The sequence below is a fragment of the Schistocerca gregaria genome, chromosome 4, assembly GCF_023897955.1.
Source record: "Schistocerca gregaria isolate iqSchGreg1 chromosome 4, iqSchGreg1.2, whole genome shotgun sequence".
NCBI lineage: Eukaryota > Metazoa > Arthropoda > Insecta > Orthoptera > Acrididae > Schistocerca > Schistocerca gregaria.
Genome location: NC_064923.1, coordinates 430,377,704 through 430,393,860, shown reverse-complemented (window position 1 = coordinate 430,393,860; position 16,157 = coordinate 430,377,704). Strand labels below are relative to the sequence as shown.

At 38.4% G+C, this 16,157-nt stretch overlaps 1 protein-coding gene across 2 annotated transcripts in view; it reads right to left on the bottom strand.

Annotated features, from left to right (window-relative positions):
- The window catches only part of LOC126267081 (DNA polymerase epsilon catalytic subunit 1), a 266,885-nt gene that overhangs the window by 211,252 nt on the left and 39,476 nt on the right, over positions 1–16,157 (bottom strand). For both annotated transcript variants that reach the window (XM_049971945.1, XM_049971944.1), the window contains 2 exons: positions 11,174–11,420; positions 4,720–4,932 (listed from right to left, as the gene is read on the bottom strand). In XM_049971945.1, coding sequence (XP_049827902.1) covers positions 4,720–4,932; positions 11,174–11,420 — 460 coding nt within the window. The remainder of the gene's footprint in view (positions 1–4,719; positions 4,933–11,173; positions 11,421–16,157) is intronic.

Genomic DNA, 16,157 nt, shown 5'->3' with positions numbered 1-16,157 from the left:
CACCAAGTGACAATATAAGAGCACTCAATGAAAATGTTTCTGTCGTTAGCACATGTTTTCCATTGGAACCCATCACATGCAACAGTCTCCTTAATGTGTCAACAGACAATGGAAAACCTACTCTTTTCACGAATGTTGTGAGGGCATGGTGAATACTCCAAGTTATTTTTTCTTCTTGAGAGAGAGAGAGAGAGAGAGAGAGAGAGAGAGAGAGAGGCGCTTTCCCGCCTGGTAAGTCTCGGAATCTTTCTTTTTAATATATTTTTCCCATGTGGAAGTTTCTTTCTATTTTACACTAAGGGAAGAATCGCCGACACAAATACCCTCTTCTCAAATTTTTGTAATAGTTCTTATGGTATGCTACTACAGTTAGCAGCTCACAGACTATAAATTTCACATCTATTTCAAATTTCCTGCTCTAGCTTCCTGATCATAAGATTTTACAGTATTCCTTATTAATTCCATATCCTCACTATGAATCATCTGTCTCCTTTTCTGTTCTGAAGAGGGCAGTAAAAGTAATCTCAGTGACTACCAATTCAACACTCACAGAATCAAACACTTTTCTTTGCTCATGACAAAAAAATAAACAGAACAGCAAAACAACACAGATATAAGTAATTAAAAACTGTAGTGGGCCTACAAAAGGCAACTGTAGAGATTATGTATTAAACAACAAAACATGCCACAACATAGTAGCCAATGAAGTCTACCAGTAGACCAATTATGAAATGCGCCACAGCAACGCAACAAAGAAGTCTCCCAGTACGTCAACATATGTCAGAAGGGCGATACAGCTGACGTCTGGCAGCTGTAGGACAGAAGGGACCAAGGGGAAGGACTATTTCTCTGTGCCTAGGCCTTGGACTTTATCTGTGGCTCTCATAGGTCTTGAGCCAGATGCATTCGCTTGCACTGATCCACATGAAGCCTCTCAGCCCACAAGGTCTGGGCGTTCACTGAACGTGGGATTACTGGTAGCTGGGAGCTCTCATGTCAAGCGAATAATGGGGCCTCTGGGAAATGGCTGCCTACGAGGGAAAGAAATCCGGTGTGCATCCTGTGCATTCCGGGAGGAGTCATTCCAGATGTGAAACGAGTTCTTCCGGATGCCACAAAGAACATAGGGTGAAGCCAACAGCAGGTGGTGGCTCATGTCTGAATTAATGACGTGTTGCTTTGGGTTGTAACAGATTCTTACTTGTTTTATGAAGCTAGCTGAAGTGGTAAAGACTGTCAGTCTTGATTGCAAAATGAAGGCAGAGTTCACCATCTGTAGCATCATCTAAAGGACTGATTGGAGATCTTTGGTACAAAGCCAAGTGGAGGGTCTGGATCAGGGGCTCAGACAGTTCTGTGACCACGTCGATAGCAGATTTACTCTATAGGGTGGTCGGGATTTGGGGTTCCACTTAATTAGGTTATGCTTATAGTTCAGCTGTCCACTACACACGTGTTACTGGGTAGCGGTGGATGTGTGGAATGGACTAAGCAGTTTTTAGGTTAGAAAGTCTCAGGAAAGTACAGAAAGGGCTTTAGTCTCAAAGGGTGCAGGAGAAACACAGGAAGAGGCTAGATATAGCAACAATCAGTACTGCAGTTGTAAACTGTCATAGCTGGGTTAGGAAAGAAACAGAGCTCCAAGCACCAACAGAAAGTACTGAAGCTCCCAAATCCTTGTAGGTACCAAAAGCTGACTAAGGCTAGACGTAAGCTCCGCTGAAATTTTAAAAAAGGGCCTAACGGAGTTCAGACAGTTTAAATACAATTGGTGTTTGTTGCTGTTAGAAGTAATTTATCCTGTGTCGAAAATGAATTAGATAGTTCCTGTGAGTTAGTATGGGTAAAGGTTATACTTGACAAACCAGAATAAATGAATAATTGGTTTCTTTTACTACCCCCAACTCAGATGATTCAGTTACCGAACACTTCAAGAAAACTTGAGTATCATCTCAAATAGTTCTTTCACTCATACAATTAAAGTTGGTGGTAACTTCAATCTATCCTCATTATGATGGTGAAAATACAAGTTCAAAACTGGTGGTAGGTATAAAACATTGTCAGAAGTTGTACTAAATGCCTCTCTAAATATTATTCTGAAAAATTAGTTCAGGAGCCCACCAGAAACGTTAATCGTTGTGGAAACATTCTTGACTCTTTAGCAACTAATAATCCTGAGTGAATACGAGGCATCATGATGGATACAGAGATTAGTGATGAGAAGATCGGTTTAGTGAGACTGACCACTATATCATCCAAACCCACTAAAATTAAACACAAAATATAGCTATTTAAAAAAGGAGATAAAAATTTGCTTTGCATTTCCTAAGAGACAGTCTCTGCACCTAACCATGTAAGTTTAGACCAGATGTGACATAAATTCAAGGAAATAATATATGTGGCAACTGACATTCATACCGAATAAACTAATAAAAGATGAGACTGGTTCCCATGGTATACAAAACAGGTCAGAAAATTGTTGCAAAAACAACAAAAAATGTCGAATTTAACAGAATGCAAAATTTCCAAGATTGGTGATGTTTTCCTGAAATTAAAAACTTATTGAGACTTTCAATGTGAGATGCTTTTAACAGCTTCCACAACAAAACTCTATCTCCAAATCTGACAGAAAATCTAAAGAGATTCTGGTCATATGTACTGTACACCTGCAGCAAGACACAAACAATACCTCCAACGTATGATACCAATGGCAAAATTACTGATGACAGTGTCACTGAAGAGGAGTTATTAAACTGAGTCTTCCAAAATGCGTTCATCAGAGAAGAAAAAGTAAATATCCAGAATTTGAATCAAGAACAATTGCCAATGTGAGTAATTTAGAAGTAGATATCCTGAAAGAAGTGAAGCAGCTCAAAGCACTTAATAAAGGCAAGTTTTCCAGTCGGGATAGTATACCCATTACATTCCTTTCAGAGTACACTGATACAACAGCCTTATACATAACAATCATATACAACTGCTCATTTGACAAAAGATCCATGCCAAAAGATTGGGAAGTTGCGAAGGTCACACCAATATTCAAGAAAGGAAGGAGTAGTGCTCCACTGAATTACAGTCCCATATCACTGACATTGATTTGCACGATTATGGAACATATACTGTATTCAAACTTTATGAATTACCTTGATGAAAATGGCTTACTCTGACATAGTCAGCAATGATTCAGAAAATATCATTCTCATGAAACACAACTACCTCTTTACTCTCATGATATAATGAGAGCTATGGACAGGGGATCTCAAATTGATTCCATATTTCTCAATTTCCAGAAGGGTTTTGACACCCCTCCTCACATGAGACTTCTAATCAAATTGCATGACTGTGAAGTATCAGTACAGTTATGTAACTGGATTTGTGGTTTCCTGTCAGGAAGGTCACAGTACATAATAATCAATGAAAAATCATCAAATAAAGCAGAAATGACATCTGCTGTCTGTTGTTCTTAATCTATATAAACAATTTAAGGGACAATCTGAGCAGTCCTCTTAGATTGTTGACAAATGATACCGGCATTTACCATATAGTAAAGTCATCAGAACATCAAAACCAATTCATAATGGTTTACATAAAATATCTATATGGTACAAAAGTGGCAACTGAATATGAATAAGGAAAAGTGTGAGGTCATCCACAACAGTACGAGGGGGGGGGGAGGGGGGGGGGGAATAATAAATTTTGGTTACATGATAAATCACAAAAATTTAAAGACTGTCTACCTAGGAATTACAATTACTAACAACTTAAACTGAAACGATCACATAGAAAATAATGTGAGGAAGACAAACACAAGACTGTATTTTACTGGCAGAACATTTAGAAGATGCACCAGATCTAATAAAGAGACTGCTTACACTACATTTGTCCAACCTCTGCTGGAGTACTGTTCTGTGGTATGGGATCCTCATCAGATATGATTAACGATGGGCATAAAAAAAGTCCAAAGAGGAGAGAGTGTCGGTGATATGATAACCAAGTTGGAGTGGCAATCATTAAAACAAATGACTTTTTCGATGCTGCAAGATCTTTTCACAGTTTTATTTTTATCACTAACTTTCTCCTCTGAATGTGAAAATATTTTATCATCGCCAACATACACATGGAGAAACGATCATCACAATAAAATAAGAGAAATTATAGCTCCTACAGAAACATCATTCACCATTTTTCCCATGCACTGTTAGAGAGTGTAATGGTAGATAAGTAGTCTCATAGTGGTTCGAAAAACCAACTGCCAGGCACTTAAATGTGAATTGCAGAGTAATCATGAGAAGTCTATGAACTGTCAGAATTAAGTTACCTTAGAGAACATTCACTAGACAGATAGCAGGAGCTTTCAACATGCTAAGTTTTACCATATGTTGTTCTTACATATACTGCCATGTGATAATGGCTTTAAACTGAAACTGGCTGTGGCTGAACAACACATTATGACAAGTAAAGTAACTGTGATATTTAGCCATGACCAAGAAATTCAGTTTATACGCTGCATTTCTTAAGAAAAAGAGCATTCAACCTGTATTTATTAAACTAATTTGGCAAGAGAATTTTCTTCTAACATTTTTGAAAACTGAATTTACTTTTAATCTTCCATTTTTCCTGATGTAGTCAAACTTCAGTCCTCAGTAATACCACTGGTGTACATCATTGTATCTGGAATATAGCATACACTAAATTTATTATTATAATCCAAAGTCTTACCAGGCGGAAGCGACAAGGCAAGTCTGCACGGAACACTCCAGACTCAAGAGCTTCCACATGACCTCCAACATATGTCTCTTGGTCAAGAACATGGCCATCCTCTGTCATTTTATTAAGCTCTGATTCTTGCTTGTTTGGGAAAATGATATTTGCATGGAAAGCTTCCACCATTAATAGTGATTCACACAATGTGCCTGATCCTTTGCGCAAGACCTGCAATAAATGAAGCAATTAGAAGGCAGGTAAAATTAAGCAATATGCTGGAAATATCATATTTTAGACACATTGATTGGGACAAAAACCTACAGGCAATGTGTAAGGAGATGCACTTAAAGGCGGCAATATCCTTTATTTTACTCACTTATTTTACTATATTACAAAATCATTTTCATCAGATTATGTGTAATCTGTCTTTGAGCAAACAAAAAACAAGTAGGAACATATCATTTTGTGAGTGATTACAGAGTTGTGCCATAAAAATAGTGTCTGTATTTCAGCTGTTCATGTCACGTTCTCATAGCACTTACATCTATGCTGCAACTCTCATGTAAACAATAGTATCAGTATCAAACACTAACTGAACATCTACTACAGCCAGCTTTCGTAACTTAAAGCTCATACACATATTTTACAAACTAAAGACAAAGTGCATGAAAGACAAAAGAAGAAGCATAGCAAACATTTATTTTCAAAAGGAAAAAAGGAATACAGAAAACAATGTGGTTAAATTACATGAAATGGTAACAGTTCAAATAGGGGCTAGCTGTCAGCAAGTACAATTTCAAAATTATGATACAACATGAATAAAGGAGTGGAGGGAACTCAACTTATAATTTCATTAAAAACATGACACAGTGTGTATTTTTTATATCCTTTGAGTTCTACAGCTGCATGCCAGCTAATTCTACATCCACATTTACATCAACATACATACTCCACAAGCCGCCATATGGTGCGTGGCAGAGGGTACTCCGTAACACCAGTCATTTCCTTTCCTGTTCCACTCACAAACAGAGCAAGGGAAAATGACTGTCTATATGGATACTTGCCCTAATTTCACTTCTCTTCATAGCCCTTACATGAAATGCACAATGATGGTAGCAGGATTGTTTTTCAGTCAGCTTCAAATGCCAGTTCACTAAATTTTCTGTATAGCATTACTCGAAAAGAATGTCACCTTCTCTCCATGGATTCCCATTTGTGTTCCCTAAGCACCTCAATGACTTAACAAGTTTTACAATAACTAACAGGAATTTACCCCTTTCACAACATGCAGATGTTTCAGATTGATTGCCTGGGTCCATAACATTTCATTTGTTATTACTATTTGTTAGGTAACACCTTACTCTCTCTCACTCTCTCTCTCTCTCTCTCTCTCTCTCTCTCTCTCTCTCTCTCTCTCTCTCTCTCACACACACACACACACACACACACACACACACACACACACACACACACCTCTACGGTCTACTGCCAGTCAGGCCTGACTGCGGGCAACGTCTGACAGAATAGCAATCCAGGTGGGGGTGCGCAGTAGCCTGCATGTTAATGGCAGAGAAAGATGATGTGCTGCTAGGTGCAAAGTCAGGAAGCAGTGCAAGGTGAGGAGTACGGGAGACGTAGAGTAGAGAAAGGGAAAAGACTGGTAGATGTATTGGTGGAATAAAAGGCTGTGTTGTACTGGAGTGGGAGCAGGGAACGGGACATGGATTACAGAGACGAGCAAGGGCTGAGGCAAGGGGAGTTATGAGAATGAACGATATCTTGAAGGGAGAGTTCTCACCAGCACAATTCAGAAATGCTGGTTTTGGTAGGAAGGATCCAGATGATGCAAGCTGTGAAGCAGTCACTGAAGTGAAGTACATCATGTTGGGTAGCATGTTCAGTAACTAGATAGTCCACCCGCCTCTCGTCCACAGTTTGCCATGGGCCATTCATGTGGACAGACAGCTTGTTAGTTGTCACGTCCTCGTACAAAGCAGCACTGTGTTTACTGCTTGGTTTGTATATATGGCTGCTTTCACTGGTATCTCTGCCTTTGATGAGATAGAAGATTACTTTAACAACACAGATAACTTTTTATTTTTTTGAGTTGTAACCAAAAACACGTATGCTATAAGAGTAACAATAACTAGAACACATCTTGGCTACCTCCATAGAACTGGACTATTGAGTCTGAAGTCCTGGTGTTGTTGTTGTCTTCCTCCTCACCCCACCCATGAAATCTTCAAAACATTACTTATGTGGCATCAATGATTCCTTCTAATCATCAACTTTATACTTTCTTTACAAAATCTGTATTTTTCTCTGATATTTCTTATTAACAAATGCACCGCAAACAGTTTCTCATTATATATAACTACACAGTGCCACAACTGCCACTAAAATTGCAAATTGATATTATTAACTGAAACTGTATATGAAATACATATCACAAAAAGTGATTTTGTTTCTTGTAAATAAATGGTGGCAGGTACTGCTATTTTGTTAGCGTATTAGGGTAATGTAAAAACCATAAGAACATCTCACTTGCATTTAAAAAAAAAATTCAATACTGGCCTGTGTAAATTTACAATTTTACATACTTAGTGAAGTATCTGCCTTTATAACTGACTTAAACATATTGTGAGAATGATAAGGCTACAACTGCAATAGTATAATGTTTAGATGCTTTATGTAGCACAGTTCTTCATACATAGTGCCATTTAACAACGAGGATTGATACAGATTAAGCATGCATATTTTGGAACTCCTTTTGGTAGAAATTCAACTATTTCAGAACAAATTTTGAGGGCAACTGCCCCAGGCAAGAGCATGGAGGTGGGGAGAGAAAGCCAACATTCTAAGCAATCTGTCTGATATTTATAGTCAATATATACTTTCACTTTTTCAACTTTATTTAGCTGGTTGTTTATGTGCTGTAGTGGACAGACACCCACTTGCTTGAAAATGTTTGTACCTGTTATAAGTTATCATTTTATAGATAGAATATTCACCAAAAGCAGCATTCAACATGGTGCTGCATTTTACTACAATGTTAGAACAAAAATAATTTCCAGTTGTTAAATTTATTTTTTTGACAAGTTACAATTCTCTGAGTATTCCAAAATCATCTGGCTATCAATATGAAAATACATCATGAACTAGAAAAATCACTCCCACACACACACACACACACACACACACAAATTAAAAAAAAAAAGTAGTTTCACAGGTTGGCAACACTCACAAAATAAACGAAAACAAATGAATAGACATAAAAACTGTTACTGTGCAGAATGGGAAACACATACAACTTTAGTTCAGTTTACAAAAATGACATGCAAATAATGCAGTTCAAGAAATACTGCAGACTGGCAAAAACTGGCAAGTGCATATTTGAACAGAAGTCTTTTGCCGTCAACTGCTGCTAGCAAGGAGGGAAGAAGCAGCAATTTTGAGAATACCGAGAATGTACACACTTACGTATCCAATTTGCAAAATAACCACGGAAGATGCATAACAAATAAAAGCGAAACGCCTCTGGTGTGATTCTCTTTGATGAAACTGCAGTAAGCTCAAGACGGAAAAACGACAATAACTGATTATCACTGATTTTAACAGCTCATCTACTCATTTACATCCATGCTCCGCAAGCCACCTGACAGTGTGTGGCGGAAGGTACTTTGAGTACCTCTATCAGTTCTCCCTTCTATTCCAGTCTCGTATTGTTCGTGGAAAGAAAGATTGTCGATAGGCCTCTGTGTGGGCTCTAATCTCTCCAACTTTATCCTCATGGTCTCTTCGCGAAATATATGTAGGAGGGAGCAATATACTGCTTGACTCCTCGGTGAAGGTATGTTCTCGAAACTTCAATAAAAGCCCGTACTTAGCTACTGTGCGTCTCTCCTGCAGAGTCTTCAACTGGAGTTTATCTTATCATCTCCGTAACGCTTTCGCAATTACTAAATGATCCTGTAACAAAGCGCACTGCTCTCTGTTGGATCTTCTCTATCTCTTCTATCAACCCTATCTGCGGATCCCACACTGGTGAGCAATAATCAGGCAGTGGGAGAACAAGTGTACTATAACCTACTTCCTTTGTTTTCGGATTGCATTTCCTTAGGATTCTTCCAATGAATCTCAGTTTGGCATCTGCTTTACCGACGATAAACTTTATATGATCATTCCATTTTAAATCACTCCTAATGCCTACTCCCAGATAATTTATGGTATTAACTGCTTCTAGTTGCTGATCTGCTATATTGTAGGTAAATGATAAAGAATCTTTCTTTCTTTCTATGTATTCGCAGCACATTACACTTATCTACATTTAGATTCAGTTGCCATCCCCTCCACCATGCGTCAATTTATTGCAGATCCTCCTGCATTTCAGTACAATTTTCCATTGTTACAACCTCTCGATAAACTACAGCATCATCCGCGAAAAGCCTCTGTGAACTTCCGATGTTATCCACAAGGTCATTTATGTATATCATGAACAGCAACGGTCCTACCACACTCTCCTGCGGTACACTTGAAATCACTCTTACTTCAAAAGACTTCTCTCCATTGAGAATGACATGCTGCGTTCTGTTACGGAAGATGCCAATGCAAACAAACATATACTTTTTACAGTGTTTAGCAGTTTATTTTTTGTGTGGTTGTCTTTTTTCATTATTTTGCAACACACTTTCATTGTTTCGTGACACACTCCTATTTTTGAATGGTGTTCTCTCACTGCTTTCTGATTGTTTTTTCGTTCTTGCTTTCCTTGCAATCTTTCCTGCTTAACAGAAATATAGTACATTTAACAACCATCTCTTGTTTCAGCCATATGTATTATGCAAATCCTTTCACCAGACAATTTATCTGTCTACAGGAACTCAGCAATTTTGATTATTTCTTTAGTGACCCCCCCCCCCCCCCCCTCAACCTCCCTCCCTCTCTTCAGTGGTTTTTTATTTGTTTGTTAATCGTTTTTAACAGTTCTATTATCTCTCCACTTTTTTTACAATCCTGTTCAGCAATCATTTTCCCTTACTTATTAACAATTTATGTTATTTGGCTACTTTATTTGGTTTTCTCCCATTTTCTTGCATTTACTTATGAGCAATCTTTACATCGTTGTTAAGCTCTCTCTTATGTCCACCTCCTGCACATTACTGCAGCATCTGACTTACCCCTATATTCAATACATCCTATCGTCTAAATGATCTGTCCCTCTTCTTTATCCTTCCCCAACCTATCTCCACCCCCCCCCCTCCTCGCCACTGAAAGAATACTTAGGTCCAAAGCTAGGACAGTGTCACATAGTTTTTTTTCTGTGTGTGTTTATCTCAGGATTAGTGTGTAAAATAAGGAAAAGGCAACCACTAATCTAAAGTGTACTGATGTGTGGTGTATAGAAACACACAAAAGAAAACAGTACTCACACTAAATTGGAGCTTGTGCTCTCTCTCTAGCAAAATTACACACATTCACATATGCAATCACACCCGGACACACACTCCCCAGCAAGAAATCAGTCTCATTGCAGGAGCGTGTCTTTGTTCCTGTGTGTGTAAATAATAAACAACAAATTTTGTGTGTGTGTGTGTGTGTGTGTGTGTGTGTGAATATGCTTACTTCTCTTAAAGATGAAGCAAGAGCTCAAAAGCTGATATTGATGAAATATTTTGCCTCCTGTAAGTACGCATTAGACAGCAATTAAATCTCATAATTTTGTAGTTTTCTTGACGAAGTTTTCCTTTTGAGACAATTCATACTCTATTTGCTGCATATAACTGAATGAGCACTATAAAGGGATGGCTCTCTAGCAGATAACTTAATAATTCTGAACAAAATGTATTTTACAATTTCCTGTTTTGTCATCTCTCTAATGTGATTATAACAACATAAAAAAGTACTATGTTTCATGTATGCTAACTGGTATGCCATTCTCATACCGGAGAGCACATAGCATTGGGCTCTACAGAATTCTGCCAGCGATTCTCCCTAATATTACAAATCTTACACACTTGAAGGGACCTTTTGGCTTCCTATTTTTAATTTACAGAATTTGGTATATCACTGCGTCCCAAAAGTGTGTGTGTTTCCCATGCTATATATCACGAATGCATCTGAACAAATTATTGTTATTATTATTATTATTATTATTATTATTATTATTATTATTCCAGAAATGTGAATGACACAGCAAAAATTTCAGACATGTAACAGGTAACAATGTGAACTATCTCTAAGCAATAGTCAAATACTGATTTGGGACTATTCTGAATCAGAATCTTCAGAGAGAACCCCAACAGGGAATTAATGAGTGATGAACACAAAAATAAGGCTAATAACGTACATTTGATCAGAAGCTATAATAACTCTGACCTCCTCCTAACATTACAGAAAACAATAGATATATTACATCCCAGTATCAACTGTCAACACAACTAGCAACATATGAGGCTTAAATATTGCTCACCTCATCAGGTTCCATTGGAATAATGGTGCACAGAGCAAATATGAAGGGATGAACATACTTCATGTACAGGTAATATGTGGCAACTGCATCTGATACTGAATAGTTGGACAAGACTTGCGGTTGTTCTGAAGCAAGTCTGCACATATCCTCCGGATCCAACTCTACAGGATCATAACGCAGTTTTGCCTTTGCCACTGCTTTCAAATTCTGGGAGCCCACAGGAAGGTATGAATCACGTTTCACCCAACTGCAAGAAAATCATGTTTACTATTCAGTCCAAATTGCCTTCCTTCATTTTCTAAACATGTACATACAACTTAATATTTGATATCATCCTATTACTTATAAATCAGTAATATTTTGAAAATGTGGCATTAACACAATCATTACTTAATTCTACAGCCATGTTTAAAGTAAATTTGATTACTGGCACCCATATTAAAATTTCATATTCACAACATCCATATAAGCAGAAAAAAACATTGCCCGTTAAGGTCACATTCATTAAATATAAAAGGCAACATCCCGACCGACTGACTGACTGACTCACTCACTCACTGGCTCATCACTGCCCAGCCTAAAACCACTAAGGACAGAAACTTGAAATTTGCAGAGGCTGCTGACATTATACTGTAGGCGTCATTTAAGAAGGGGCTTTTCGCAATTCCACTCCCAAGGCGGTGAAATAGGGGATGAAGATTTTTTGGAAAATGTCACTATTACAGAAATTTTGAAGCTAGGCAATAAAAATTGGTATTTGGTTTTTTGGTCAGAAATAAAAAACACACATTTCAGCATATTTCTGAAATTCAACACCTATAGTGGCAAAATAGGGAATGAAAGGTTTCTTTGAAGATGTTGTTATTGTTGTTGTTGTGGTCTTCAGTCCTGAGACTGGTTTGATGCAGCTCTCCATGCTACTCTATCCTGTGCAAGCTGCTTCATCTCCCAGTACCTACTGAAACCTACATCCTTCTGAATCTGCTTAGTGTATTCATCTCTTGGTCTCCATCTACGATTTTTACCCTCAACACTGCCCTCCAATACTAAATTGGTGATCCCCTGACGCCTCAGAACATGTCCTGCCAACCGATCCCTTCTTCTAGTCAAGTTGTGCCACAAACTTCTCTTCTCTCCAATCCTATACAATGCCTCCTCATTAGTTATATGATCTTGCCATCTAATCTTCAGCATTCTTCTGTAGCACCACATTTCAAAAGCTTCTATTCCCTTCTTGTCCAAACTAGTTATCGTTCATGTTTCACTTCCATACATGGCTACACTCCATACAAATACTTTCAGAAACGACTTCCTCAGACTTAAATCTACACTCGATGTTAACAAATTTCTCTTCTTCAGCAACGCTTTCCTTGCCACTGCCAGTCTACATTTTATATCCTCTCTACTTCGACCATCATCAGTTATTTCGCTGCCCAAATGGCAAAACTCCTTTACTACTTTAAATGTCTCATTTCCTAATCTGATTCCCTCAGCATCACCCAACTTAATTCGACTACATTCCATTATCCTTGTTTTGCTTCTGTTGATGTTCATCTTATATCCTCGTTTCAAGACACTATCCATTCCGTTCAACTGCTCTTCAAGTCCTTTGCTGTCTCTGACACAATTACAATGTCATCGGCGAACCTCAAGGTTTTTACTTCGTCTCCATGAATTTTAATACCTACTCCAAATTTTTCTTTTGTTTCCTTTACTGCTTGCTCAATATACAGATTGAATAACATCGGGGAGAGGCTACAACCCTGTCTCACTCCTTTCCCAACCACTGCTTCCCTTTCATGCCCCTCGACTCTTATTACTGCCATCTGGTTTCTGTACAAATTATAAATAGCCTTTCGCTCCCTGTATTTTACCCCTGCCACCTTTAGAATTTGAAAAAGAGTATTCCAGTCAACATTGTCAAAAGCTTTCTCTAAGTCTACAAATGCTAGAAACGTAGGTATGCCTTTTCTTAATCTTTCTTCTAAGATAAGTCGTAAGGTCAGTATTGCCTCACGTGTTCCAACATTTCGAACGGAATCCAAACTGATCCTCCCCGAGGTCTGCATCTACCAGTTTTTCCATTCGTCTGTAAAGAATTCGCGTTAGTATTTTGCAGCCGTGGCTTATTAAACTGATAGTTCGGTAATTTTCACATCTGTCAACACCTGCTTTCTTTGGGATTGGAATTATTATATTCTTCTTGAAGTCTGAGGGTATTTCGCCTGTCTCATACATCTTGCTCACCAGCTGGTAGAGTTTTGTCATGACTGGCTCTCCCAAGGCCGTCAGTAGTTCTAATGGAATGTTGTCTACTCCGGGGGCCTTGTTTCGACTCAGGTCTTTCAGTGCTCTGTCAAACTCTTCACGCAGTATCGTATCTCCCATTTCGTCTTCATCTACATCCTCTTCCATTTCCATAATATTGTCCTCAAGTACATCGCCCTTATATAAACCTTCTATATACTCCTTCCACCTTTCTGCCTTCCCTTCTTTGCTTAGAACTGGGCTGCCATCTGAGCTCTTGATATTCATACAAGTGGTTCTCTTCTCTCCAAAGGTCTCTTTAATTTTCCTGTAGGCAGTATCTATCTTACCCCTAGTGAGATAAGCTTCTACATCCTTACATTTGTCCTCTAGCCATCCATGTTTAGCCATTTTGCACTTCCTGTCGATCTCATTTTTGGGACGTTTGTATTCCTTTTTGCCTGCTTCATTTACTGCATTTTAATATTTTCTCCTTTCATCAATTAAATTCAACATTTCTTCTGTTACCCAAGGATTACTACTAGCCCTCATCTTTTTACCTACTTGATCCTCTGCTGCCTTCACTACTTCATCCCTCAAAGCTATCCATTCTTCTTCTACTGTATTTCTTTCCCCCATACCTGTCAATTGCTCCCTTATGCTCTCCCTGAAACTCTGTACAACCTCTGGTTCTTTTAGTTTATCCATGTCCCATCTCCTTAAATTCCCACCTTTTTGCAGTTTCTTCAATTTTAATCTACAGTTCATAACCAATAGATTGTGGTCAGAGTCCACATCTGCCCTGGAAATGTCTTACAGTTTAAAACCTGGTCCTAAATCTCTGTCTTACCATTATATAATCTATCTGAAACCTGTCAGTATCTCCGGGCTTCCTCCATGTATACAGCCTTCTTTCATGATTCTTGAACCAAGTGTTAGCTATGATTAAGTTGTGCTCTGTGCAAAATTCTACCAGGCAGCTTCCTCTTTCATTTCTTAGCCCCAATCCATATTCACCTACTATGTTTCCTTCTCTCCCTTTTCCTACTACCGAATTCCAGTCACCCATGACTATTAAATTTTCATCTCCCTTCACTACCTGAATAATTTCTTTTATTTCATCATATATTTCTTCAATTTCTTCGTCATCTGCAAAGCTAGTTGGCATATAAACTGGTACCAATGTAGTATGCGTGGGCTTCGTGTCTATCTTGGCCACAATAATGTGTTCACTATGCTGTTTGTAGTAGCTTACCCGCATTCCTATTTTCCTATTCATTATTAAACCTACTCCTGCATTACCCCTATTTGATTTTGTGTTTATAACCCTGTATTCTTCTGACCAAAAGCCTTGTTCCTCCTGCCAGCGAACTTCACTGATTCCTACTGTATCTAACTTTAACTTATCCATTTCCCTTTTTAAATTTTCTAACCTACCTGCTCAATTAAGGGATCTGACATTCCACGCTCCGATCCGTAGAACGCCAGTTTTCTTTCTCCTGATAACGACGTCCTCCTGAGTAGTCCCCGCCAGGAGATCCAAATGGGGGGACTATTTTACCTCTGGAATATTTTACCCAAGAGGACGCCATCATCATTAAACCATACAGTAAAGCTGCATGCCCTCGGGAACAATTACGGCTGTAGTTTCCCCTTGCTTTCAATTGTTCGCAGTACCAGCACAGCAAGGCCGTTTTTGTTAGTGTTACAAGGCCAGATGAGTCAATCATCCAGACTGTTGCTCCTGCAACTACTGAAAAGGCTGCTCCCCCTCTTCAGGAACCACACGTTTGTCTGGTCTCTCAACAGATACCCCTCCATTGTGGTTGCACCTACGGTACGGCTATCTGTATCGCTGAGGCACATAAGCCTCCCCACCAACAGCAAGGTCCATGGTTCTTCGGGAGGGGAGGGGAAAGGGGGGTATCAGTATTTCACTTCACAGTTACAAATAAAACAAAAATTTTTTTTTCAGAGGTTTCGAAATCCATCCCCTATGGTGGTGAAATAGGGGATGAAATGTTTTAAAATAGAGGATGAAATGTTTTATGAAATTCTTTCATTATGAAAACATTTTTAAAGATAAATCTATGAAAATTTGAATTTGGTTTCTTGGTTAGAGATAGATGAATACGTGTTTCACTGTTTTTGGACATTCAGCCACTAAGTGGATGAAATAGAGGATGAACACTTTTAAGCAAATATTTCACTATATTAAAAAAATTAAAACTAAATCTATGAAAACTGATATTTCACTTCTCAAGTTTGATAAAAGGAACTATGTGTTAGAGGATTAAGGATTGTATGAAAATATCACCACACAAACAGAAAAATCTGCGACTCCGGCTACCAGATCGCATTTTCGTCAGAAGTACATTCAGAAAAGACCCGCTTCTATGGCTCTCAATTAACTTGAAAAGTTTAGAAGGTTATGCAATTTGTGAACAACATAAAAAAATGATGAAATGTCTGGCTAATACTTATTGGCAGCAGATAAAAATTCCCTGTAAGGCCAACAGAAACACTTAAAATAGAAAATACTAATCCAAGCTTTTGGAATTTGTATGTTCCTTCTTCAGGGGTAAAGAGGAACTGGTTGGGGTATGCAGGAAAGTGAAGGCAAGTCACTCAGACATTAGGTTGAGAGGGATCTAATTCAGCTATTACGAAAATGAGGGGAGACCCACAAGGAGGGTCCCTCTCAACCTACGGACTGAGTAATCTATTACCCCTTCGA